At 39.7% G+C, this 27,527-nt stretch overlaps 1 protein-coding gene across 2 annotated transcripts in view; it reads right to left on the bottom strand.

Annotated features, from left to right (window-relative positions):
* Positions 1-25,842, bottom strand: part of Smarcad1 (SWI/SNF-related, matrix-associated actin-dependent regulator of chromatin, subfamily a, containing DEAD/H box 1) — a 64,337-nt gene extending 38,495 nt beyond the window's left edge. The window contains exons 1-6 of one of the 2 annotated variants that reach the window (XM_032906389.1): positions 25,631-25,842; positions 24,936-25,175; positions 17,377-17,554; positions 14,960-15,125; positions 13,461-13,527; positions 2,798-2,898 (exon numbers count right to left, since the gene is read on the bottom strand). In XM_032906389.1, the coding sequence (XP_032762280.1) occupies positions 2,798-2,898; positions 13,461-13,527; positions 14,960-15,125; positions 17,377-17,554; positions 24,936-25,125 (702 nt within the window). In that variant the 5' untranslated portion in view covers positions 25,126-25,175; positions 25,631-25,842. Of the gene's footprint in view, positions 1-2,797; positions 2,899-13,460; positions 13,528-14,959; positions 15,126-17,376; positions 17,555-24,935; positions 25,176-25,404; positions 25,541-25,630 lie in introns of those variants that run through there. The other variant, XM_032906390.1, reaches the window with a different exon arrangement.
* Positions 25,843-27,527: the final 1,685 nt, after the last annotated feature.

The following is a 27,527-nucleotide window of genomic DNA, read 5'->3' as shown; positions in this document are numbered from 1 at the left end:
GCCTTCAAAGATGACACAAAAATGGTTGTATAATTACATTTATAAAAGAAATATCTAGAGTATGTAATCCGGAGATGGAGAAGGCAGACTGCCAATTGCCATGGACTATGGAAATGAAGAAACAAGACCCTACTTTTGGGTGCATCCTGCCATCGTGAACCAATGAAAACATTTGGAACTAGGTAGGCAAGGTCAGAATGCACTACACTGGGAATGTCCTAATTGCATTAAACTGTCTACACTAAAAAGTTAAATTTTAGGCTATGTGAATTTCTCAATAGAGTAAGATATGGAGTTGGGTGGGGTGAGAGCCTAACATTTACAAAGCTTTGTTTGGATCACATCTCCAGAAATAAACATTTGTTGGGGGATATTTTTGTGCACCCTGTATTCAAATGATGACTTCTATACCCACAGATCTGGTGGCAGTCCCAGTTTTGGTATTGTCACTATTATGAAGTATCTGCTGACTCAGTATTTTGTAAAACATTGTTCTCCATCACCTGATTGGTCAAATAAAGAGTTAAATAGCCTATAGCTGGGAGAGAGAGGAAGAGGTAGGACTTCTGTGCCCTGAGAGTTAGAGAGGGTCTCAGATGGAGACTAAGGGAGTTGCCATCTGGACAGGAACGAAAGAGGGGGTCAGTGAGACTAAGATGGCAAAAAGGCAGGCGCCTGGCTGGGAAGCAGGCCAGGCCAGCACTGTCAGGTTGGAATAGCTCAGAGTCTGCCGGGCTATGCTACCTAAAGCTTTCAGCAAATACTCAGAGCAAAGGCAGGCATAGAAAATTCCCTACTTTTACACTGAATTGAAAAGCAATGAAAGCCTTCTAAAAGCAGACATCTGGACAAGTTTTTGGAATGAAATATATGGGAACACAAAGGAAGCAGTCAACACGCAGTGGCTGCTATGCCTACTGTTTGTATTTCCTCTAGGACCCCAGACCTCTATCAGCTGTAGCAGTCACTGCTGAAAATATCCAATGGTTTTAGTGAGTTTGAACACAAATCTCTCTCAGTGGGCCCAGAAGTTATGATTTAATCTTAGGATTGTTTTTCTAGCACCAGAACACATAGCTAGAATACATACTTATTAATGATAGAAAGCACACATTAGGCCCATAAATCACTATGTAGGAAATACCAAATTATAAGTTCCAAAAATTGCTCTTCTAACTCAAAAAATAAATCACAATCATGTTTCTGAGGTAACTATAGAGAATAAAATTATCATCCCAATCCAATATAATACACATCCTTGGATCACAGCAAAATTGGATGGGATTTTGGACAATTTGTTCAGAGTAACATGAATACACCAAGGTAATGATTCAAATTGTAGTGGCTATTCCGAGTCTGGGGTTTTAACTGAAACCTGCCTCAGCCTAAATGCTGGGATTACAAACACCTTCCATACACAAATTTTTTAAACTACACAGTGGTCCCAAACTTCATGATTCACAGGACTAATATATGCTTTCTACTGCTGTTAATTACGTGTTCTAGCTGTGATTTTGGTGGTACTAGGGCTAGAACTCAGGGTCAAGGGCATAGTAGTAAACATTCTACCACTGAGCTGTAAGTCTCAACTCCATTTATTATGCCCTGTCCTTATTGACAAATTTTTCTCTTGCAGTGCCTTTTATCTTTAGACAGATTCTTACACAATTCAAGTTAATACTGAACTGAATATACGGCCAAGGATGACCCTGAACTTCTGGTCATCCTGTCTTTACCTTTTGATTACTGCAATTACAGGCCTACACCTCCACACTTAGTTTTATGTAATAATGAAGATTAAACTTTCATATTAATACAAAAGCATTCTACCAACTGAGCTGCACAACTCCAGCGTGCAACATTCTTCAGGTGGGCTATTTTATAGCACTTGATTATCATCAGATAGTTCTAAGAAATATGCAAATACTTTGTAAGTCATGTTTTTAGGTTTCTACTGTCTTCATTTGGTCAGTAGGCTGAGTTTAGCTTCTTAGGGCTGTCCAAGTCCTAACCCTAACAATTATGTAACAGTTCTTTAATCAATGTTTATAGCTTCCCCCAACAACTGAAGCAGGGGACTATCCCTAAAGCTGTTGCCTGTCTCTGGGATACGTTTCCCTAACTGTGCTACCTTGTCTGGCCTCATGGGAACAGATGCACCTAGCCAAGCAGAGATTTGATGTCCCAGGGTAGAGGGATAGCCTGGGCAGGGGGATGTCTAACACCTCATAGGAGAAGGGGAGAACCAGCAAGGGGGCACTGATCAGAATATAAAGTGAATAAAAAATTTTGACAGCTATGGGAAGTTATTTATGACCACATAAAGGAAACAAATAACTTTAAACATGGTTTACAGAATATCTGCTTGATTACTAGAATCATATTGTAGCATGGCATAAGGAACTACTATAGTGCAGAACCTCTAAGGAGCTGGAAAAAAGATGACCAACAGTTGGGTGGACTTTCAGGTCTGACATCTAAACATTCAGCAAAGCCCTTGTTTTTTGAGAATTTATTTATGTTTATGTATATGGTGAGTTTTTCACCTTCATGTATGCATCACATGCATACAGTTGCAGTGCCTACTGAAGCCAGCAGAGTCCCTGGGAGTGGGGTTTCTGAGATTTGTGAACATCCATGGTTGGAACTGAATCTACATCCTCTGAAGAGAAGCCAGTGCTTCTGAAACCCACACTCAACATACTAGTTAGGGTTACGATGAGCCACACTCACCAGCCTAGCCCCCCACTCAACATGCTCTAATTCCGATACAGCAAGCAATTCAAATGTTACTTACACGATCCCCTCGCGGCTTTTTTAAAGACTGATCATCATTAGCTTCATCCTCTTCATATGCCTCAGAAGAAGAAGATAATTTTCTTTTCCTGGGTCCACCACCTTTTAAAGGAGATTTTCCACAGAAAAAAACAAGAATCAATTCAAACCAAAAGTAAATAAAGGTGCACTGTGTGGATACAGCTGCCCAGACAAAGGGTTATCATACTACAGCTATGTAAGTGGACTAAAGGAAAGCCTCTCCAGTCTTCCAAGGGAAGTCGGTCTTACACTGCATTTAAAAAATAGTATATTGCTAGTGCTAAAATATTTTCTTCTGTCTGACAAGTAATTCTACAGAACAATACTGAGACTATGGGTTCTCACCAATGACTGTTCAAAAGATACTCATCAGGTGTAAGCTATCAGAACAGCATCACTGATTTAAGTAAATGCAAGGCCTTTTTCACTTACTTTCCATAACAAACCTACAAAGGGTAATTTTTTACAAATTAGAAGGAATGAAGATACAATGTGAACTACTTGACTTCTTTTTAACCTACAAATAAAGTACACTTACTCAAAGTGACTACATACATGGCAGCTTTGGAATTCTTTGAAACTTCACAATGTGATAGCTCCAAGAGAAAATGGAATCTTGATTTTCTATAGACTAACGTGATAGTATGACTCCTGATTTTCTACAGACTAACAATCATGTCAGTATGAATAAATAATATATGCTCCTGGCTTATTTCACAATACACCACTACTGTATACACAACAAATTTTTCAGTATCTACTGGGGGGGGGGGGTTCGGGGGGGGTGAGACAGGAATTTTCTGTGTAAAAAGAATCCTGTCCTGAAACTCTCTTTGAAGAGCAGGCTAGTCTTGAACTCAGAGATCTGCCTGCCCTCTGCCTTCTGAGTGCTAGGATTAAAGGCATGTACTGCCATGCCCAGGAACAGAATCTACTTTTAAAGGAAAAATTAAAATGACCTTACGCACACAATTGGTACATTTAAGTAAACATTGATGGCAACATTTTACTCATAAAAAAATTTCAAGCAAGACAGTTTCTGTTATGTAACATGCACATCTAATTTTTACCTAAAAAGAAGACATAACTGGAATGTTCTCTCTGACAATATCAATAAATTCTTATTTTTTGTTTCATCAGGTAAAACATGGAGTTATATAAATAATCTTTTAAACTCAATATGTGGGGACTAGAGAAATGGTTCAGTGGTTAAGATCTCTGAAACCCACATTGATAACATAATGGCTCATAGAATTTGAAATGCCAATACCCTCTCTGACCCATGGGCACCAGTCAGTTACACAAGTGGTACAACATACATGCAGGAAAAATATCCATAACAATCTAAAACACAAAACAAAACAAAAAACCCATAGAATACATAACTGAAAATTTTTCAGTTTAAAAGCAGCACCTTTGCGTATTATCCGAGGGTTATACCATACAGACTGTAATTTTTGCTAAAACCAATGTTCAAAGTCATGATTGGTTTACCTATTTAAGATTACTCAAAGGTGGGGTTGGGGATTTAGCTCAGTGGTAGAGCGCTTGCCTAGGAAGCGCAAGGCCCTGGGTTCGGTCCCCAGCTCCGAAAAAAAGAACCAAAAAAAAAAAAAAAAAAAAGATTACTCAAAGGTATTTGAAAATCCTTGTTACGAAAAGATTTCAAAATACCCCAAATAATGTTCTTTCTTAACTACAGGTGGTATACTGAAGAGCAGCTTACCATTCTATACAATATCTCAAAGTTCATTGTACTTAAAACGAAAATGCTTGATACCATTGCCTTGTTCATCCCAAAATTTAGAAGAAAAAAGTACTTAAAGAACAAGAAAAGTTCTTGTTTCCTTATAATTTGCCACTTAGCATTTAAGTGACAATATGAGAACCAGGCAAATATAAAAGGAACTAACACAGCTGGTTAGGGTTCAATGTGACTATAAACAAGTGGGTGTCAGGATGCTTGATAAATCTTCAGTACCTAAAATAACAGGTGTTACCCACTAGTGGAAGAGTAATACTAATAGAAATAATGCTTGTTAAATTAAGATATTAAATGAGAAGTTATTTAAGACTACAAAGAAAAGATTACTGTTTATAACTCACTGGTTATTATACAACCTGTTTTAAATGGAAAGATTAAAGAACAATATGACAGCAAAAAAGAAAAGGTCATCATGCCACTCTTGTATTAATGGAACTACTCATTTCAGGAATGGCGAAAACAATGAAACAGACAGTCAACCTGCTCCTATAGCATTTCTCTACCCACATGATGCTAAGAGCTTCATGCGCCCTTCATTACAGTGAAGCAGCACCAGCTTTATGGACTCTTCACAACCAATGAGTCTAACACTATCATTTACAACACTCACTGCAAAGGAGACAAAGACCCAAAAGAGTTGGGTAGGACTGTTCCAGGCCACTAGTAAATACAAAAATATCCTCAGTATTCTGTGCACTCGGCACCCACACAATAGTGCTGCCTTCTTAAACTTGAGGAAATTAATGGTATGCAGGTATTTAATGAGAAAGAAGCGGTATCATACTTAGAATACATTCCAGCAATTCAGTAAAAAGATAGAAAAGGAAGTAGACAACCTGTTGAAAGTGATGCCAATGATCTCCACTGGTCAACACTCTGCCCACCTTCATCAAGTCTGCTACATCAGGAACAACCTAATTAGATTCCCCACCCATTTTGCTGCCCAACAAGTCCTCTGGGGCATGACCAGTTGCCCTGAACTGCATGCTGTCCCAGTCCCCCAAGCCCCATTGTCCAGCCACCAATCCTCTAGCCTCCACCAAGCCTGTTGCACCAGGAACATCCAGGTTAGCTCATGTCCCCACTCCATTCTCCTGCCTGCTGAGTCCTCCAGGGCACCCCCAGCTGCCCTGAGACACGCACTGCCCCCTTATTTCCACTGTCCAGCCCAAGGCTGTACACTGGAGGCCTGCTGCAGCAGGAATACCCTGGAAGAACCAGATGGCTAAAGATCACCATAACAACACAATCAACAAGAGCCAAGGCAGTATGGCACCTTCAGAGCACAGCTGTCCTGCTACAGCAAGCCCTGGATATCCTCACCCAACAGAAACACAAGAAAATGACCTTAAATCTAATCTTATAAAGATGACAGAGACCTTTATAAAGATGAAAGAGGAAATGAATAAATTGCTTAAAGAAATATATAAAAATAGTTATATGCCTAATAAAGAATAAAACTAATAAATACAGGGAAATAAAATTAAACAGGAGAAGGAAATAAAACTATTCAAGATCTGAAAATGAAAATAGAAGCAATAAGGAAAACACAAACTGAGGAAATCCTAGAGATGGAAAGCAGAGAACAGGAACAAAAGACATAAGCATCACCAACAAAATACAAGAGATGGAAGACAGAACCTCAGATGTAAAAGATACAATTTAAAAATTTGAAACATGGGACCAAGAAGATGTTGAATCTAAAAACTTCCTGATAAAAAAAACATTCAGGAAATCTGATATACTATGAAAAAAACTAAACTAAGGATAATAGAAATAGAAGGTAAGAGTTCCAGCTCTAAGGACCAGAAAATATCTTCAACCAAATCACAAGTTCACCAACCTAAAGAAAGACGTCTATAAACATACAAAAAGTTTACAGAACATTAATTAGATTGAGCCAGAAAAGAAAATCCTTCCACCACTTAATAATCAAAACACTAAATCAATGAAACAAAAAAAGAATGCTAAAGCTGCAAAGAAAAACAGCCAAGTTGGGGAAGGGGCGGGACAAAAGAAAAAAAAAAAAAAACAGCCAAGTCACATACAAAAGCAGACACATCAGATTTATACTTGACTTCTCAACAGAGACTCTTAAAAGGATCTGGACAGATATGTGAACCCTCTAAGAAACCACAGTGCCAACTAAGACTACTATATTCAGCAAAACTCTCGATCACCATAGACAGAGAAAACAGGATATTCTATGACAGATCTGAATTTAAACAATATCTATTCACAAATCCAGCCCTATAGAAAACAGTAGAAGAAAAATTCCAACCCATGGAGGTAAACTAACCCAAGAAAACACAGGAAATAAATAATTCCACAACAGCAAAAACAAAGTAAGGGAAGGACACACACACACACACACACACACACACACACACAGCACACACACACACACACACACACACACACACACATCAAAATAACAGGAATTAGCAAATGTTTATCATTAATATCAGTCAACACCAATAGACTCAATGCCCCAACAAAAAGACACAGGCTAAAAAACATACAATGGAAAAAAAAGAAAGCATCTTCAACAAATGGTGCTGGTCTAACTGGATGTCTACATGTAGAAGAATGCTAATAGATCCATATTTATCACCCTGCACAAAAATCAAGTCCATGTTGATGACCGACCTCAATATAAAACCAGATGCACTAAAAAAAAGTAGGAAATACCCTTGAATGCATTTGTACAGCAGACAATTTGCTGAACAGAACATTAATGGCTCAGGCTCTAAGATCAACAACTGATAAATGGGACCTCTAGAAACATAAAAGCTTCTGTATGCAAAGGACACTGTCAATAGGACAAAATGGCAGCCTACAGATTGGGAAAGGATCTTCACTGACCTACATCTGACAGAGGGCTATATCCAAAATTTGCAAAGAACTCAAGAAGTCAACAACCCAAAAGACCCAATTAAAAAATGGAGTACAGCTCTAAACAGAGAATTCTCAACAGAGGAGTCTTGAGTGGCAAGAAGCACTGAAAGAAATGTTCGAAGTCCTTAGTCTTCCAGGAAACTCAAATCAGAACAACTCTGGTGTCCCAACTTACACCCCTCAGAATGGCTAAGACCAAACCCTTGAGAGACAGCACATGCTGGCGAGGATGTGCTGGTGAGTGAACACTTGGAAAACCACTTTGGAAATCAATTTGGCAGTTTCTCAAAAAGCTGGGAATAGTTCTACCTCAAAACCCACCCATACCACTCCTGGGAATATACCTAAAAGATACTCCAAAATCCCATAAGACACTTGCTCAACTATGTTTATAGCAGCTTCATTTGTAATAGCCAGAAACTGGGAACAACCAAAGAATGGATAAAGAAAATGTGGTACTTCAACACGATGGAATACATTCAGCTATTAAAAAACAAAGACATCATGAATTTTGCAGACAAACAAATGGAACTTGAGAATATCATCTTTAGTGAGGTAACCAAATACCAAAAAGGTATGGACCCACTGATAAGTGGATATAAGCCAAAAAATACAGCCAGAACATTAAACTAAATGGAGAGAAACTTGAAGCAATCCCACTAAAATCAGGGACTAGACAAGGCTGCCCACTCTCCCCTACTTATTCAATATAGTTCTTGAAGTTCTAGCCAGAGCAATCAGACAACAAAAGGAGGTCAAGGGATACAGATCGGAAAGAAGAAGTCAAAATATCACTATTTGCAGATGATATGATAGTATATTTAAGTGATCCCAAAAGTTCCACCAGAGAACTACTAAAGCTGATAAACAACTTCAGCAAAGTGGCTGGGTATAAAATTAACTCAAATAAATCAGTAGCCTTCCTCTACACAAAAGAAAACAAGCCGAGAAAGAAATTAGGGAAACGACACCTTCATAATAGACCCAAATAATATAAAATTTTCCTGGTGTGACTTTAACCAAGCAAGTAAAAGATTTGTACAACAAGAACTTCAAGACTCTGAAGAAAGAAATTGAAGAAGACCTCAGAAGATGGAAAGATCTCCCATGCTCATGGATTGGCAGGATTAATATAGTAAAAATGGCCATTCTGCCAAAAGCGAACTACAGATTCAATGCAATCCCCATCAAAATACCAATCCAATTCTTCAAAGAGTTAGACAGAACAATTTGCAAATTCATCTGGAATAACAAAAAACCCAGGATAGCTAAAACTATGCTCAACAATAAAAGGACTTCTGGGGGAATCGCTATCCCTGAACTCAAGCAGTATTACAGAGCAATTGTGATAAAAACTGCATGGTATTGGTACAGAGACAGACAGATAGACCAATGGAATAGAATTGAAGACCCAGAAATGAACCCACACACCTATGGTCACTTGATTTTTGACAAAGGAGCCAAATCCATCCAATGGAAAAAAGATAGCATTTTCAGCAAATGGTGCTGGTTCAACTGGAGGTCAACATGTAGAAGAATGCAGATCGATCCATGCTTATCACCCTGTACAAAGCTTAAGTCCAAGTGGATCAAGGACCTCCACATCAAACCAGACACACTCAAACTAATAGAAGAAAAACTAGGGAAGCATCTGGAACACATGGGCACTGGAAAAAATTTCTGAACAAAACACCAATGGCTTATGCTCTAAGATCAAGAATCGACAAATGGGATCTCATAAAACTACAAAGCTTCTGTAAAGGCAAAGGACACTGTGGTCAGGACAAAAGCGGCAACCAACAGATTGGGAAAAGATCTTTACCAATCCTACAACAGATAGAGGCCTTATATCCAAAATATACAAAGAACTCAAAAAAGTTAGACCCCGCAAGGGGACAAATAACCCTATTAAAAATGGGGTTCAGAGCTAAACAAAGAATTCACAGCTGAGGAATGCGAATGGCTGAGAAACACCTAAAGAAATGTTCAACATCTTTAGTCATCAGGAAATGTAAATCAAAAACAACCCTGAGATTTCACCTCACACCAGTGAGAATGGCTAAGATCAAAACTCAGGTGACAGCAAATGCTGGCATGAGGATGCGGAGAAAGAGGAAACACTCCTCCATTGTTGGTGGGGTTGCAGACTGGTACAACCATTCTGGAAATCAGTCTGGAGGTTTCTCAGAAAAACTGGACATTGAACTGCCTGAGGATCCAGCTATACCTCTCTTGGGCATATACCCAAAGATGCCCCAACATATAAAAAAGACACGTGCTCCACTATGTTCATACAGCCTTATTTATAATAGCCAGAAGCTGGAAAGAACCCAGATGCCCTTCAACAGAGGAATGGATACAGAAAATGTGGTACATCTACACAATGGAATATTACTCAGCTATCAAAAACAACGACTTTATGAAATTAAATAGGCAAATGGTTGAACTGGAAAATATCATTCTGAGTGAGCTAACCCAATCACAGAAAGACATACATGGTATGCACTCACTGATAAGTGGCTATTAGCCCAAATGCTTGAATTACCCTAGTGGCCTAGAACAAATGAAACTCAAGACGGATGATCAAAATGTGAAGGCTTCACTCCTTCTTTAAAAGGGGAACAAGAATACCCTTGGCAGGGAAGAGAGAGGCAAAGATTAAAACAGAGACTGAAGGAACACCCATTCAGAGCCTGCCCCACATGTGGCCCATACATATAGCCACCCAATTAGACAAGATGGATGAAGCAAAGAAGTGCAGACCGACAGGAGCCGGATGTAGATCGAACCTGAGAGACACAGCCAGAATACAGCAAATACAGAGGCGAATGCCAGCAGCAAAACACTGAACTGAGAACGGGACCCCCGTTGAAGGAATCAGAGAATGAACTGGAAGAGCTTGAAGGGGCTTGAGACCCCATATGTACAACAATGCCAAGCAACCAGAGCTTCCAGGGACTAAGCCACTACCTAAAAGACTATACATGGACTGACCCTGGACTCTGACCTCATAGGTAGCAATGAATATCCTAGTAAGAGCACCAGTGGAAGGGGGAAGCCCCTGGGTCCTGCTAAGACTGAACCCCCAGTGAACTAGACTGTCGGGGGAGGCGGCAATGGGGGAGGTGGGGAGGAACACCCATAAGGAAGGGGGGGAGGAAGGGGATGTTTGCCAAATGTACATAAAAAATACTCAAGTTAATAAAAAAAAAAAAAAAAAAAAAAAAAAAAAAAAAAAAAATACAGCCAGCAGATCAATAGAGGGAACCAGCTGGGAGAAGGGATGGGGAAGGGAATGGAAGGTTCAGGATCAGGTATGGAAGAGATAGCTAGATGGCCAGATGGCCATGAAAATAAGTAGAAATCTGCAACTAATGGGGGTAAGACGGGGGTGGGGCATTTTCAGAACAAGACAAGATCTGAGATAAAGAAAGCACCCAAAACCAATGGGGGTGACCTTAGCCATGACTCACAACATTGGGGATATGGAACATGTAGAGACCACCTCCTGTAGCCAGGCAGAAACACCAGTGGAGCAATAGACACCAACCCACCCACAAAACTTTAAACCCAAAATTTATCCTGTTTATAAGAAATGCAGGCATCGGGGATAGAACAGAGACTGAGGGAATGGCCAACCAATAACTGGCCCAACTTGAGCCAATCCCTGACACTACTAATGATACTCTGTTATACATGCAGACAAGAGTATGTTGTCCTCTGAGAGGCTCCATCCAGCAGCTGACTCAGACAGATACAGACATCCATAGCCAAACAGTAGATGGAGCTTGAGGACTCTTACGGAAGAATAGGAAGAAGAATTGCAGGTCCCCTTCCTGGGATAGGAACTCCACAGGAAGAGCAACAGAGTTAACTAACCCGGACCCTTGGGGCTCTCAGAGTCTGAACCACCAATCGAAGAACATACAGAGGCTGGATCTAGACCTCCTCACATGTATAGCAGATATGCAGCTTGGTCTTCATATGGGTTCCAAGCAACTGAAATGGTGGCTATCCCAAAAGCCATTTGTTGCCTATACATGGAATATGTTCTTCTAGCTGGGCTCCCCTGTCTCGCCTCAGTGAGAGAGAAATGCCTAGCCTTGCAAAGACTTTTAGTGTCAGGGTAGAGGGACACCTAGCGGGTACACCCCCCAACCCGCTCAAAGGAGGAGGAGAGAGGAGGATGGAGGAAGGATTATGGGAGGGAGTGACCAGAAGAGGGACAGTAAGGGACATGTAGGGTAAATAAGTAAAAATTAAAAGAAAAAAAAGACACAGGCTAACAATGGATGTGAAATCCGGACCTGCATACAATTCCTTTGCATATAAGAAAAACACCCCAGCAACAAAGACAGATATTACTTCAGAGTAATGACTGGAAAAAGGCTTACCAAGCAAAAGGACTCAAGAAGCAAGTTGGAGTATCCATTCTAATATCTAATAAAATAGACTTTCAACCAAAAGTTGTCAAGAGAGATGGGGAATGATACTTCATACTCAAAGGAAAAAATCCACCAAAATGACATTTCAATTTTAAACATCTATACCCCAAATGCAGGGGCTGTCTTTGACTCTCTTGTCTGCCATTGGCTTTCCTTCCCCTAACTGGACTGCCTGGCTGGGCCTCATAAGGAGAAAATGTGCTTAGCCCCAGTGGGACTTAATGTCCCAGGACAGGCTGTTACCCAAGGGGGATTCCACAGGGAAAAGGTATGGGGGGGGGGGAGGATTTGTAAAGGTGGGACTAGGAGGACAGAAGGGGGAAGGGATCAGTGTAAAGTGAATGAAAAAATAAATTAATGGAAGAAAAAACATATGCTAAGAAAGGGAATAAAAAGATAGATAAATAAAGTTAGTTCATTTGAAAAAAATAAAGATAGTTATAACAGGTCCGTAGGAACACATTATTTATTTTGTATGCATTTTACATTTAAAAGATTTAGTCAATAGAAAAATCTACTCAGGGAATGGACATTCACTGATGAAATGACAAACTTGTACAACTTTTAGTGAATGTAACATAGAAGTATATATAACAATTTAAAATGTGCATACTTTTTGATTAAACAACTTAGTGTGAAATGTAACCTAGAGGAATAACCTAAGACTTATGTAAGATATTTATTAGTATACTAAGTAAGACAAAAGGCCAACAGGAAAGAATTACCTAGTCACAAGAGGAATCGCAAAGTAGTGCCAGAGTCCCGTTAAAAACTAGATAAATCCAGGTGAAGTAAGAATCTATCTGATAAAGTAAATCATGTTATAGAAAAGTACACTAAATGTTTTACAGATACTTTGTACTCTAACGTGTGCTGTGTGCGGTAGGGAACATATATCTATAATTTTAGCACTCTGGGAGCTGAGGCAGATTTGACAGTTCAAGGCCAACCAAAGCTAATGCATATCTTGATACACAATCAATCACAAAAATAAAGTTTGAAAGCGGTTAATAGAGCATAAGTTTACTTTTATCAATTTATATGTTTTAGTATTATAGGTACCTTTTATACATATATTTTCATATACAAAAAAAAGGAATATCAAAAGTGCTAAATAATTAAAGATGTTTTCTACTCTACGTTCCTTCAAATCCGTTTGGTTTTCCATCAGAAGCCTAAACAGCTTCTGTTCTTACACAGTGAAAGAATGCTGGTTTCCCGCTAGGGCTTTCCACAAGACCTTAATAATGTTCCTACTGATTGGGTTTGTAGACTTGTAAACAAAACATGCAATGAGAAAGGAGAGCTGAGTAAGCATGACTTCTATAAGTGTGAGTTTCTGATCTGCAGAAAGAAAAAGCCGTCACCAAACAGCTGAGTGCACTCAGTGCTACTGCCTAACCTTCCTAAGCTGGTTTCTCTTCCCAGAAACTAAAGCTACTGACACTTCCCAAAGTTGGGAGGTAAATGGTAGGCAAACATTAATAGATGGTACCTGTGACAGTTTCATAGAACTTAAGGCTAAAAAAGCATACCTGCATCACCGAACTTCAGCAAGGCAGCAGCAATGGCTCCATCCATAGTGCTTGTTGAGTCAATCAACTAACAAGGAAAAATGACAGATGTATGAGCACCTGAAGAAATAGTTCACAAAGATCTCATTGTCTAACATAGTAACATATAATATGTAACATTTCTAACAAACAAAAGAAGCATCATGTAGGTGAGGGTGTAGGTGAGGGAATATGTGATCGATGTTTAAGCCTATGGTAAATTGATTTTGGGACCTTAGAATTGTTACTGAAAATTTAAATATAAAAAAAAAAAAAAAAAAAAAAAAAAAAGGGCTGGGGGATTTAGCTCAGTGGTAGAGCGCCACCTAGGAAGCGCAAGGCCCTGGGTTCGGTCCCCAGCTCCGAAAAAAAAAAAAAAAAAAAAAAAAAAAAAAAACAAGAGCACAAATCTACTTTGTTTTCCCTCTCTGCCAAGACAGGGTTTCTCTGTTTAACAGCCTTGGCTGTCCTGGAACTCATTCTGTAGATCAGGCTGGCCTCAAACTCAGAGATCCACCTGCCTCCCAAGTGCTAGGATTAAAGGGGTGCACCACCACCTTATTTATTTGTTTGTTTGTTTGTTTGTTTGTTTAATCCATGAAGGGTACAGGATCACATGAGTTCTGTACCCAACAACCTTTGCCTAGTAAAGTCACTTTGGATTTAGCATGAACGGGGTCACTGTTTCCAGAGGCCCGAGTTATGTGTCCCCAGATTACTCTGGTTTTGTTCAGTTTCCCTCCAGGAGTCGCTATGCTGTTTTATACACATAAGCACATCTCTTGCCTGAGTGGAATTCAGTTTCACTTCCAGTATAATCATCTTCAGTTTTAAGAGCCATGAGCCTGTTCTCTTTGATTCTTAGGAACTCACTTACAGCCAAAACTGGCCTTGCAACATTGCCATCCAGACATATTTGCCTTACAGAGACCTGTTCTCAGCAGGCCTCCACAGAAGCCAAGATATCTTTTTTAAAAATGTCTATGTATTATAACTACAACACGGAATTCAAGAAATTTTTTTCTCATTACAACTGCAAATAATCATAAATAAATAAATAGAACAATGGGCAGAAAATTTGCTACACAAGCTTCATCACCTGAGTTGGCTCCCAGAATCCCACGCTGAAAAGGGAGAACTGACAACTTGTGCCCTGACCTGCACACAGAGTGCAGTAGTGTGTGTGTACATGTGTGTGCGTCTGTGCACGTGAGCGCAGTGTCTCACCATACATAGCTGGAAAGGTCAATGAGCAGCTGAGAGCAGCTGTTGCTTTTGCAGGACACGGGTTTAATTCCCAGCATTTACCTGACTGCCCAAGAACCCAGTCAAGGGCATCTGCCCACCTCTTCTAGACGCAACCAGCACCAGGTATGCAAGCAGTGTACATACACACATGCAAGCAAAGCATGCATTCACATAAATTGGGGGGAAAAGTCTTTTAAAAGTAAAATAAAGGACAATTTTTAAACAGTTACAACCTTTAGAAGATCACTGTCACTTCTTTGTGGAAACAGTTCCTTCAATGTCTGAAGCTTGGCATCTTTAAGATCTTCCAATTCTGAAAGGTCTTCCAGTTCTGAGATGTCATTTCTTCGTGTAGCAGAAGGAAGGTCATGGGATTCTTCATCTTCAGATGGCTCTGAACTACAAATATCACATGGGAAAACACAATTTTAATGTATTCCGCAAAGGCTTTCTGTCATTTACAGGAATTAACTATAACCAATATATGTCAAAGGAAAAGAATTTTTACCATTTTAACACTGTTAGGTATTCAAATATATAATTGGAAAAGTTCTGATTATTTCAACCATGAAGGAAAAAAGAAGTGTCTGTCTCTCACTGATTTAACTACACACAGTCACCAAACTTCTCACCTCCTTCCTAAACTTTTGTCAGGATTCAGCATACTAGATGATGCTGAGGCAGTATGTAATGTACACTGATACAAAGATACAAAATATTTCTTTGAGTAGCTAAATTATCTGGATCTCAGAGATAAAATTATCAGAAAGGTCCTACTGGCTATCAGGGAAAATAACATCTCAGCAAACAAGGGATTTATTACACAAGAGGGTTTAATACTATAATAACCCATTTTAGTCTTGTTCCCCTCTGCTATGCTTAACATTTACAGCAAACTATACTCACTTATCCCCCAAGCAAATCTGTCAACATTTAGTTTTCTAAGAGTAGAATACGCACACTCAGAACACATGCTCTAAGACTAGAACACCCTCTCTGTGTCTCTCACCTTTACTTTTTAATTTTTCTGTCTTTTTCTTTTAAGACAGAGTAAGATGGTATTAATCACCAACTTAACAAATGTCTAGAATCAGCTGAGAGGTAGGCTTCTGGAGGACCTGTGCAGAATTATCTTCATCATCTTAACTGATGTGGAAAGATCCATATTAATTATAGGCAGGATCATTTCCTGCCCAAGGATCCTAGACCATGTCAGATGAGAAAGCAAGCTGAGCACAAGGAAGCACAAATTCTATCACAGCAACAAGCCTAGGTGGCCTCTAAGGATGGCCTTGAATTCCTGCTTCTTATGCCTCCACCTCCCAAGTCCTTAGGTTATAGGCTTGTACCACCACCACATCCTGCCTCTTCTCTTTCTTTTTCTTCCCCAGGCTAAGAACCTATGCCATTTGGTTTGAAAGATACGTAACACTCTACCTCACATAACAGCAAAGAACACAAGTCAACAAATTTTAAAATACCACTCACTCCCTTTCCTACTCAAATAAATCTGAGCTACAGTTCATTCTAATTGGAGGCCTGAGGTTGAGAAACATCCAAGTTGAAATTTTTTAATGCCAAAAGGGAATGAGACACAAAATATGTAATTCCCTTACCAGATACAGAAGCCTACTTGACAGGGGTCATTATCTAACTAGATAGAACAATTTGCTCATCAAAATGTGTAAAATCATAAGCCAATAAATAAATAAGCATCTATATTCTATAGTGACATTTGTTATACTCTATATGGAAATAAATGAGTAAATGAGGAGAAAAGGGTAAAATTTCTGAATAGTAGAAAACTAGTAATAGTGTAAGTTCTAAAATACCCAACTTTATAATTAGCATTACCAACAGAGGCAAGGATTACAGGATAAAAAATGGACATAGGCACTACCCAAACCCGAAAAATCTCTCCACACTGTTTAATCATCACAAAGGGGGAAAATGGTAGCTCATCATGGAAACCCAGCTCAGATCAGGGGGGAAAAAAAATAAGCAAAGACAGACAAATGGATACCATGTACCTCTTAAGTCATGACATGATGAGGACACAAGATCATTTCTGTAGATCCTTCCACTAAACTTACATTTAATCATAAAAAAAAAAAAAAAAGCAGAAAAATTCAAATTGAAAGATATCCTGGGGTTGGGGATTTGGCTCAGTGGTAGAGCGCTTGCCTAGGAAGCACAAGGCCCTGGGGTCAATCCCCAGCTCCGAAAAAAAAAAAAAAAAAAAAAAAAAAAAGAAAGATATCCTAAGAAAAGCTGACTGGCACCTTTAAAGAGAGTTATAGTGAAACACATGCTGAGATATAATTCATAATAAATGAAATTAAAGAGACATGACAAACACAAATATGATCGTAATGCAGAACTGCTAGGTACTTGTTCCTAGACTCCATAACAAATCACAAAGAAATTACAGAAGATTAACAGTACTAGTTAAATCATTTCCTTATCTTTAGAGGTTAATATCAAAATTTTCCCACTAAACCTTTATAAATAATCATTTTGTAGAAAACATAAGACAGGAAAAATAGTAAAAACAAAGATGAATAAAGGCAAAATAATCACACAAATATTTCAAATTAGTTATTTCTGAAAACTAACATGCATAAGCATAACTGACTGTGAAATGGCTTACACTATAATTACTGTGTCTTTGCTGAATTTTTTCTCTTGAACTGTACTGGAACAATTTGGAGAAACATCTTCACTATCAGATGATAAATCAATATATTCCTGTATTGCTCTTTGATTTTGGAAACATGATAAACTTGCTTTGCTTTCATTGTCTGGAGGTTCTGGAACACTAGAATCTTCTGCAAAACAAAAAGAGATATTCTGAGCAAGACCAAAGTAAATTTTTATTAACTTCATTCATGTGCTATTATTTAAAAAAAAGAAAAAAAAAATCACCAATTCCTTGCATTGTTTGTCTTATAACCAAAATGTCTTTCCATTGACACAGAACAGGGGAGGAAAAACTATGGGGACATGAAAAGGCCCTAATGTCTCGCTGAAGCTTCTCCACAACTGAGAACCAAGAATTACAACAGACTCAACCTTTGCTTAAGGCTTTCTCTCTTCCCAACTGTAAACTTCAAGTTTTTTAGAAATCTCACCAGAGATTTAGAGTAAAGTTCTAACTCCCTTGTACAAATTTAGTGTCTTAGTTTTATCCTATCTGACTAATTGCACTAATAAAGCCATCTATCTCAGTTATTAAGAGAGAAATAGAAAGAAAGAGATGGAATGTGCCTCTAAACCTACAGAACAAGAAAATTCCCAAAGCTCCCAAAATCTACAGTTACCCCCCAATCAACTATCATGTTCTAAGTTCTGAACTAGTTTCTACCCAAGCGACCTCTTAGCCTCTTGCTTAACAGTGTCTGTAATAAACCTCAACCTGCTGCACCCAGGCTTATCCAGCCAGGAATTATTCTCTGCAGGAACACAAAAATAACTAAGGCATCAAAAACATTAAAGGAATTCCTCAAGCTACTAAGAGTGACAGACTGGAGCAGATGCCCCTACCACTGCTTATACAACTTTTCTTTTTTTCTTTTCTTTGAGAAAACATCTCCCTATACTCAAGTCATAACATCCCTGAATCCACATGCTTTAGCATCTAAGTGCTGGGATTACAAGGCATAAACCAATATACCTGGCTCTCCTACAACTCTAAGTCTCAAACAAATCAAACCCAAAAGATAAAAATAACTGGTACTCCCCCTACACACACAGATTCAGGAAGATAGGTAACAACTAGATGATACTAGGCCCCAATGGAGAGCTCCAATCCAATAGTCAAACAGGTAGTCCTGGCTAAACTAAATGGTTCACAGAATAAAACCAACAGTCATGAATCTGGAAAAAAGTTAGTAGGCGTGGGTGGGGAGAGGTTGCTAAGGCTAAGAAATAGATGGGAGGTTGTTGACCACAGTCAGAATATATTACACACATGTATAAACTATCAAAAAATCAACTTTTTAAAGCTAAATAAAAATAAAAATAACTGATCAATAACTTTTTAAGTGATTATTAAGCACTCAGCCCTAATCCTGTAGGATACACAGCTTATCACTTTCTTGTAGATAAAACTAAAGAATAAAAAGTCACGTCCTGCACATCTAAAAAAGGAGTAGTTCTGACACCCCCGCCCCATTCTGGAAGTCTAAATTAGCATTCTCTAAAATTTTAGAACTATGGTAACGATCATTATAATCATTCCTTTATTTTCAAGCAGTTCTAGGGAATGCACATAGTGCCTCACACAGGAAAACTACCTCCAAGCCCTATCTTCACCCCAGCAATCCTAAGGAATGTAGTGTATGTGTAAGCCAAGTTCATCAACTACTTCATTTATTTGTGAAAAGTCACGCTTCGGCTGTACAGGAAGAGACAGTAATATCTGTACAGCCTTCTTTGAGTTCTGTGAGCAGTTCTTAAAACAGTTCCTTTCTGGAATTCACAACGGCACACATGTGGAGGAGAGGGAACTTCGGGGAGCTGTTTCTCTGTTCTCATCATGCTGGTCCTGTTGTCTGAACCCAGGTCATCACCAGTCTTGGTAGTAAAAGTAAGAGAAGTAGACCATGCCTCAAAAGGCCAAATAATACTAATTGTGTCCTATAAAAGTGAGCAGTTAACTAAACAATGTCCCAATGTTATACTCAGAGACAGCTACTGTACTATGGCAAGACTTAATTAAATGCAAAATACCAGGTTCTTTAAAGACGCCTTAAGTGAATTGTCCGTCTACAAAATTCTAAGACAATGAACACTAGAACAGTTCAGACCCTCGCACTGACTCACAGCCAAATGCCTTCTGTGTTCAAGGCACCACATCAGTAGATAGATACAAAAGGCTCCAGAAAGAAGGTAAGTTATTGTTCATCTTGCCCTAAAGAAACAAATAGGACACAAGAATTATCTATACAGATTACAATGAGATCTAGTGAAAGATGACTAAACAAAATGCTAAATTTCCCCATTTAAAAACAATTCAAGTGGCTTTTTTAAAGTAGACTATTTTTCATCATTACCAACATAGGAGCCTATAACAAGCTTATTAAAGTTTCTCACAAGCAGTATGCACAAGCAAGCACAACTTCTTAAACTCCCTTATACCTGTACTCTCATATTTGAGTAACAAACTTTAAGAGTTCTGAGAGTTGAGGTTAAATGGGATATGGTGAGGGTAGAAATATTTGAAAGAAATGAGGATAAGGGTCATCATTAGCTATGCAGTGACTTTGAAATCAGCCAGAGAAACAGGGATGGTGTCTCAAAGAGTTTGGGCCTACATTAGGTCTGCCTTTTCTTATGCTGAAGAGTCGGAAGAGCATAAACTCTCTGAGGACTGGAGGTTCTTTCACTTCAGCCTCCCAAGGGCTGAGCTTTCAGGTGTCTATCACCAAGCCTGACTCTGATTCTGTAACCCTGACTTTGTCTTTTTAAGTGGCCCAACACCAAAGCACAAATAAAAGCAAATAAATCACTACTAGAAGATTAAATATTCAGAGGTAATTTAAATTACCCTGGTAATTAAAAGGTAAAGCCTTCCTCAACATAGACTGGAAAAGAACCTTAACATCCATGAGGTAGATTTATGGAAGCTGGCCAACAACTTATTTATAAGACAATTCCCTCAATTATCAATTAGCCCACATATTTGTCCTTCTAAAACAATGGGACTGGTGAGATGGTCCATCATATGGGCAGTATTTGCTGCCCCCACCTGGTGAGCTGAAGTAGAACACAGATAAAAGTATAAACAAGTCTACAAAATTGTCCTCTAAACACAGGAACACAAAGGCATGGGCACAACCTTTCCCCACCAAACTTAAATACATACACAAATAAAATAATACATATTGGGGAGAGAGGGGGAGACAAAGAGAAGTTAGGCATGCACCAGTATGGTAATACATGCCTATAGTTCCAGAACTTGGGAGGTAGATACAGCAGAATCAGGAATTTAAGGCCAGTCTTGTTTACTTGTGTTTGAAACTAGTTTGGGTATAACATAAAAGCATTCATCAAAAAGACAAAAGACAAACAAAAGATCCAGACAGAGTGGTTAGCAGTTAAAAGCAGCTGCTGTTACAGAGGAACCAGGTTTAATTCTGAGCACCCACATCAGGCAGCTCACAACCAACTGCAGCTCCAGACTATCCAATCCCCTCTTCTGGCCCCTGCATGCACACTAATGGTACACGTGAATACACACAAATGTGCATGCATACACTCAACTGCATGTGCATCGAGACATACACACACACATTCGCACATGGCATGCACATACACAATTTTCTAAAAACCTTTCTAAAAGGAACAAAATTCAACACGAAGCGGTAATAACCCCAGCACTCACAGTTAAGAGGCTGAGGCAGGAGGATACTAAGTTTGAGGCCAGACTGGTCTATACAATAAAGCCCTGTTTCAAAATGTCAAAATAAACAAAACAACTAGAATGAAAAACAATGCACTATAAAACTGGATCATTTTAATTTGAGATATAATAGGAAAATCATTTTACTATGTCACAATACTTTCCAGTAGATGATTCACATGCTCATGCTCTTCCCCCTCTCTCTCTCAAGCTCTAGAAAAAAATGAATACACTAAATACAGGATTGAAGAGCTATTTCTAATACCATATTTCAAGATGAAATGTGAACATAGAATCACTTCAGGTTTAAGTCAAGAGGAAGAAAGCTAGGGCAGAGGGCTGGTATACAGCCAGATTGAAAAGGAAAGCAGTAAGCCTATGAGAGGAACTTGATCACAGAATTTCACAGATAATAAACATGTAGCTGGAAAATCTTGGTTGATACTAATAACAGAATGTGCCAATACTGCAGGCAATCAAAAGCACACCTCAAGTTTCAGTAAACAAAGAACCAAAAATAAATTTGCAAATGTTTGTGACTGGACCCACTGTAAGACATCCTAACACTTCGATTGCTAGTTCTTTATGCTGAAAATAAAGTTTCAGAAGCTCTTGCTATAATTGATGTATTTTGATAAATACTTGTTGACTATTCTACCCTCCAAAAATTGCAAGCATAGCCAAAAATAGTAGCCTATATAGTCCCAGCACTGGAGGTAGGTGGGAAAGCTGAAGGAAGCCTATGTAAGTACAAGACCTAGCTGGGCTACGTACAAACACTGTCTCAAACAAAAAGCTTACATATGTTTAGTCAAGACCCAACAAGTTAATTCTATGACAAAAATATTTGTGAGCCATGGTTTGAACACTTATGAATTAAAAACAAGGAACAGAGCTCCTTGCTGGCTAAAAAGCTATATCAGGGGACAAAAAGGTGCATGCTTTGGATTGCTGTACCTGGAGAGCTTCTTTGTGTGGCTGGCTCAACATAACTTGAACTCTCAGATCCTCCCGCCTCTAACCTGACCCATATAACCTCAGTTTGTTTGTTTGTTTTTAATGGAGAAATCTGAATCTGTTCCATGGTTTCTCTCATTTTTCACATTAAGCATTGGCTTCTGAAGCTAAACACAGTGCAGGTTTTTAATCCTATCACTCAATATAGTGGCAGGGGGATCTCTGAGTTTGAGGCCCACCTGGTTCAGGTCAGCCAGAGCTACACAGTAAGATCCTATCTCCAAAGAAAAAACAAAAATGAAATGAAATAAAATTTTAAAAAAAATGGTTTGTGGGGAATTAAGAGAGTTCAGCAGTTAAAAGCACTGGCTGCTCTTAGCAGAGGGCCCAGGGTCAATTCTCAGCACATACAAAGCACCTCCCTACTCCAACTTCAGCTGCAGGGTACCCGATGCCCCCTTCTGGCCTCCACAGGCAAAGGCACACATGTGGTGCACAGGCATACATACGGCAAAACACCCGTACACATAAAATATTCTTTAATATAAAAAGAAAGCGGTTTATGGTTTGTGTGTGTGTGTGCTGTTGATAAAGAGGAAAATGAAAGCATTGAAGACATAGCTCAGAGGCAGTGTGTGTGCTCAGTAGTTGCAAAGGGTCCTGAACTTTCTTCTTTTTGATTTTTTTCTAGTGTGGATGAGCTTGTCTGCATGGACATATGTACAGCGTGTATTTGTTTAAAATACATATTTAAACATCCTTCCTAGTACTCCTCAAGGACGATTCACTCATTTCTACTCTAACATATAACTAAAATATAGCAAGCTCTTTCTCACTTATCTGCTGTTATTTTAATCCCTGCAAACATACTTGTGCTCACAAAAGCCAAATTTTTTAAAAAAGCGTGTGAGTATTGATAACTTGGAGACTTGTCAGTGGTGGAACACTTGCCTAGCATTTATAAAGATGTGGCCTTGTTGTGCATAAAGGACAGAAAGACTAACAGAACTGTACACTTTCAAATACAAATGCTAAGGACTACTTATATATAAAGCTCAGTGTTAAATGTTTACATAGCAGGTATAAGGAAGGAAAGGACAGAAGAGGGGGTAAGGGGAAGAAAGGAAGGAAAGGGGGAGGGACAGAGAAGAGGGAGGGAGATGTGATAGCATGTACACTAATATGTAAATAAATGCATAACGGTTTAGAAAAAAGGATAAGGAATGATATAAGGCCTTTAATCTCAACATTTGGGAAGTTTAGGCAGGATGATTGAGAAATTCAATGTCACTCTTATTTTCACCACTGAAGCAGAGGCAGGTGGATCTCTGTGAATTCAAGGCCAAGCCTGGTCTTCAGTTCAGTGGCAGCCAGGACTATGTAGAGACCTTATCGCAAACAAAAACAAAATACAAAATCAATTATTAAGATTGGGGCTACAGATAGCTGACTGGTTAAGAGCACATATTGCTTTTACTGCAGAAGATCCAAGTTCAATCCTCACACTTCCACATCACCGTTCATCACTGAAGAAAGTCAAGACCGAATCTCAAAGCGGGCAGACAAGAGCTGCTGCAGCTACAGCTGCCATAAAACTAGTGAGCACACTGGGTGAAAATGTGTATTGTCCATCGTTCTGGCCACGCTAGTTTAAAAGCTTTTGAAATACTGTTTGCCATTAGAGGTATATTACTGGAAAAGACACAAAAACTTCTAACATTACCATCGCATTCATCAGAAACTATCGAATATGATTCCTGGCTTACTCTCAGGAATCAGAATGCTAAATTTTTAATAGGTTCTATTAAGTCTCTTAAAACTTAACCTCCCTGGGTCTGTTTTCTAAAATGTGACTAATTACCCTGTAAGATTATTAGATGACACATGAGAAGCACTTCCCACTACAGCTAAAAATAAATGGTCAAGCTACTTTGTGGCCAGTCAGATGGGCCAGGAAATAAAAGCCTTTGCCCCACAAACCTGGCAACCTGAGTTCCATCTTGGGAACCTTGACAGAGAGAACCAACTTCTCAAGCTGTTCTCCGACATACACAAGCTATGATGAGGTACATCCTCGTTCAAAATCTCCTCAGTTCTGCTTATCCATAACAGTCTGCTACAGTTGGTTTAAATTTTTTTATTCACTAAGAGTAACGAATTATTCAAGTCAATTCTAGAGATTCCCAAGAAGTTGGGTTGAAGGAGTATTTAACCTTCATTTGGACATAGATGCTATCTTTAAGCACCTGACAGATCTAGCTCACAGAAGTGATCAATGCTGAGTGAAGCATGAAACCACATATGCAATCCCATCACTGCAGATGGTAGGGCAGGTGAGGATACTGCTTTCAAATAGCCAGGAGAGGATGTCAGATGTGGTAACATGTGGCAGTAATCCCAGCAACTGGGAGGCAGAGGCAGAAGGATCACAAGTTCAAAGCCATCCAGTCCTCGTGCTTCATTCCGGCTCAAGGCTACAAAGTCTGTCTCAAAAGGAACAAAAGAGAACAAGGGTAAAATATTAAAAGATTAGAATGAATGAATTAATAACCTCAAGGTCTACTAGAACTGCCTACATTCCCCTCTGAGTAGCCATTCTGACCAAAGAATTCTGTAAACTCGGCTTTCAGCGTCCGTCCACCATTGTGCTGTATTCCAAGAACTCCTACAAGTGAAACAATGGAGGTAGGTTCGGTTCCAGGTAGTTGGTGCCTATGGCAGTACCAATACTGTATTTCGATGCACAAAATTCGAGGCACTGTATCAATCTGTGTAACCTTACAAAAACGTGGAATCCCTACTGCCTGTCACCTTTGGATGCTGTATTAGTTTGCAACATTGTAACTCACCTGTTTTTTCAGTTACATCTGAGTCTGGGGTGTTTGCCCTGCTAACTTCCCCTTCAGCATTCTCCTCTTCAGCACTAAGAGAAATTGGTGACGAAGGACCGGGCTGGGAGGGCTGAGGGGCTGCTTCAGGAGCTTCCTCAATCTTAATCCTTTTCTCAAAGCGAAAACGGTCCAAGTTGAAAAGATTCATATTGATAGGAAGCACCTCCCTGAGGGGGCTGACAGCTTTCAATGAACTAGCTGCAGGGAGGGAACAAAAAAGGGGGGTGATGAGGCGGTGAAAACGAGGAGCCACACAAAGCCACCACACTTGGCTCCAGAGAAAGGGGGTCCGCACATAAGTGGAGCCCGGTTCCGGCTGCGCTTTGTTAGGCCACACGGAGGCAGCGGACTGGCGCCCCGGCCAAATGCCCGTCGCGCCCTCGCCCCGGCCCGCGCGATCCCACGAGCCGACCCTCGCGGTCCTCACCCGGGCCGCAGAGGCGCGCGCCTGCTTTCCCGCCACGCAGCCCGCACTGAGCGCCCGCCGCCTCCACAGAACCCGCGAGGCCCGCGCCTCCGCCGCGGAGACACAAAGGGCCGAACCCGGAGCGGCGCGCCGCCCGGAAGTAGATGCGGCGAGGCCCCGGCTAGGAGGAAGCTGACGGGCCGGCGCACCGCCGAAGGGAGCCCGCCGCCCTCCCGCCCGCACTTACAGCCTGGCAGGCTCCTCGTAGTAACAAAGGTGGAAAAGAACAAAATAATTCTTAGAGGGAGGCGACAGGAGCCTGGCCGGGACCTTCCAAGGCAGCGCTGGGAAAGCCACAGAGCGCGTAGTGATGACGCAACACGCAGCCCAGGCCTCCTTCTTCCAAGCGTCGCGTGGTCAGAAAATGTCTGAGCGCGCTGTTGTCATGGTAACTTGTATCTACCTCTGCTAGATTCTAAGGCTGGGATTGTTCTTTGGTTCCTTTTCTCCGCGCTAGCTACAGAGCTAGTAAAACAATAAAACAATAAAATAAAATGACATCAAATGATGTCGCAAAATATAATTAATTCGTAGTCTGTATGCTATGTTCCACAATGTCAATATGCAATATAAGTTTTCACTAAAATTGTGTTTGTCATTTTGGACCTGTCAGTGTTTTAATTGTATACGCTCAATCATTACAAGACAGTTTTACGAAATAAAATAAAAAAGCTGAGGTCTGGCTGGTGAGATGGCTAAGCGGGTAAAGGCGTTTGTGAAAGGCGTTTGCTTGACCCGATGTTTGATCACCTAGAACCATTCAGTAAAAGGAGAATGAATGACAGACAGGAAATGTTTGATTGCTCTTACATTCTGCTGACATATGATTGTGGTTCCCTGTTATAAATAATATCCTTGACCACAGGCCTTTAATTCCAGTACTCTGGAGGCAGATGCAGGCAGATCTCTGAGTTCAAGGGCAGTCTGGTCTATATAGTGAGTTCCAGAACAGACAGAGTTGTGACAGAGAAAAAAAAAACAAAAAACAAAAAACAAAACAAACAAGCAATAAAAACCATACAAACCAAACCACCACCACCACACACCCAAAAGCAAAAAACAAAAAACAAAAATAACCAACCAAAAAACATCCTTGTGACTGGGTCTGGTGATAAATTTCCTTAATTCTTATTTCCCAGTTCTGAGCAAGCAGAAGCAGGAAGATCTCTGTGAGTTTGAGGCCAGCCTGGTCTACACAGATGACTATAGACCAGTCAGACTACATAATGAGGCCCTGTATACCACTACTGAGAGAGAGAGAGAGAGAGAGAGAGAGAGAGAGAGAGAGAGAGAGAGAGAGAGAGAGAGAGAGAATCCTAGTATTTTCCATCTGCCAGGCTTCTCTGAGAAATCCTCTTACCTTCTCTACTCCCTCTGCTCCAAGCAATAAAGAGAACAGGGTGAGGAATGCAATTTCAAATCTGTAGCCAGGAAAAACAATGGCAGCAGCAACAGGACTGTTTTCTGAAGATGAAGAGGACTTTAATGTTTGAAACATTAACGAGTTTTGATCCAAAGAAGACACTCATTTGTGCCGAGGCCATAATTGTTGTTACTTTTGTTTTTCTTTTATTGAAAATGGATGTGTTTCCCATATAATATATTCTGATGATGATTTTCCCTCCTTCTACACCTCTCAATTCCAACCCCACTCCCCCATCTATCTGAAACAATCACCTTTCTGTCTCTATTAGAAAACAAACTTCTAAGGGCTAATAATTAAATATAATAAGATCAAACAAAACCAAACAGGTCTGTACAGGACAAAACAAACAAACAGGAGGAAAAGAATCCAAGAGAAGGCACAAGAACATTGATGTAGAGACTCACTCATTCTCACATTCAGGAATCCCATAAATAAAAAAACAAAAACAGAAAACCAGAAGCCATAATATATGCCCAAAGTAGCTGTGTGGTTGAAAAGAGAGAAAAATAAACAAATAAAAACAAATAGGCATTTTAAATGATAAAATATAAATAAACAAACAAATAAATAAATAAGCAAGCCACCCTGGCATGACATCATAAAAAGAAATTTCCAAATATGCCACTGGTTATGTTTTCTGTTATTCATCTACCGCTGA

Source organism: Rattus rattus, chromosome 6 (assembly GCF_011064425.1).
Source record: "Rattus rattus isolate New Zealand chromosome 6, Rrattus_CSIRO_v1, whole genome shotgun sequence".
NCBI lineage: Eukaryota > Metazoa > Chordata > Mammalia > Rodentia > Muridae > Rattus > Rattus rattus.
Note: the sequence above shows the minus strand (reverse complement) of the source record. Positions and strands in the feature narration are given on the sequence as shown.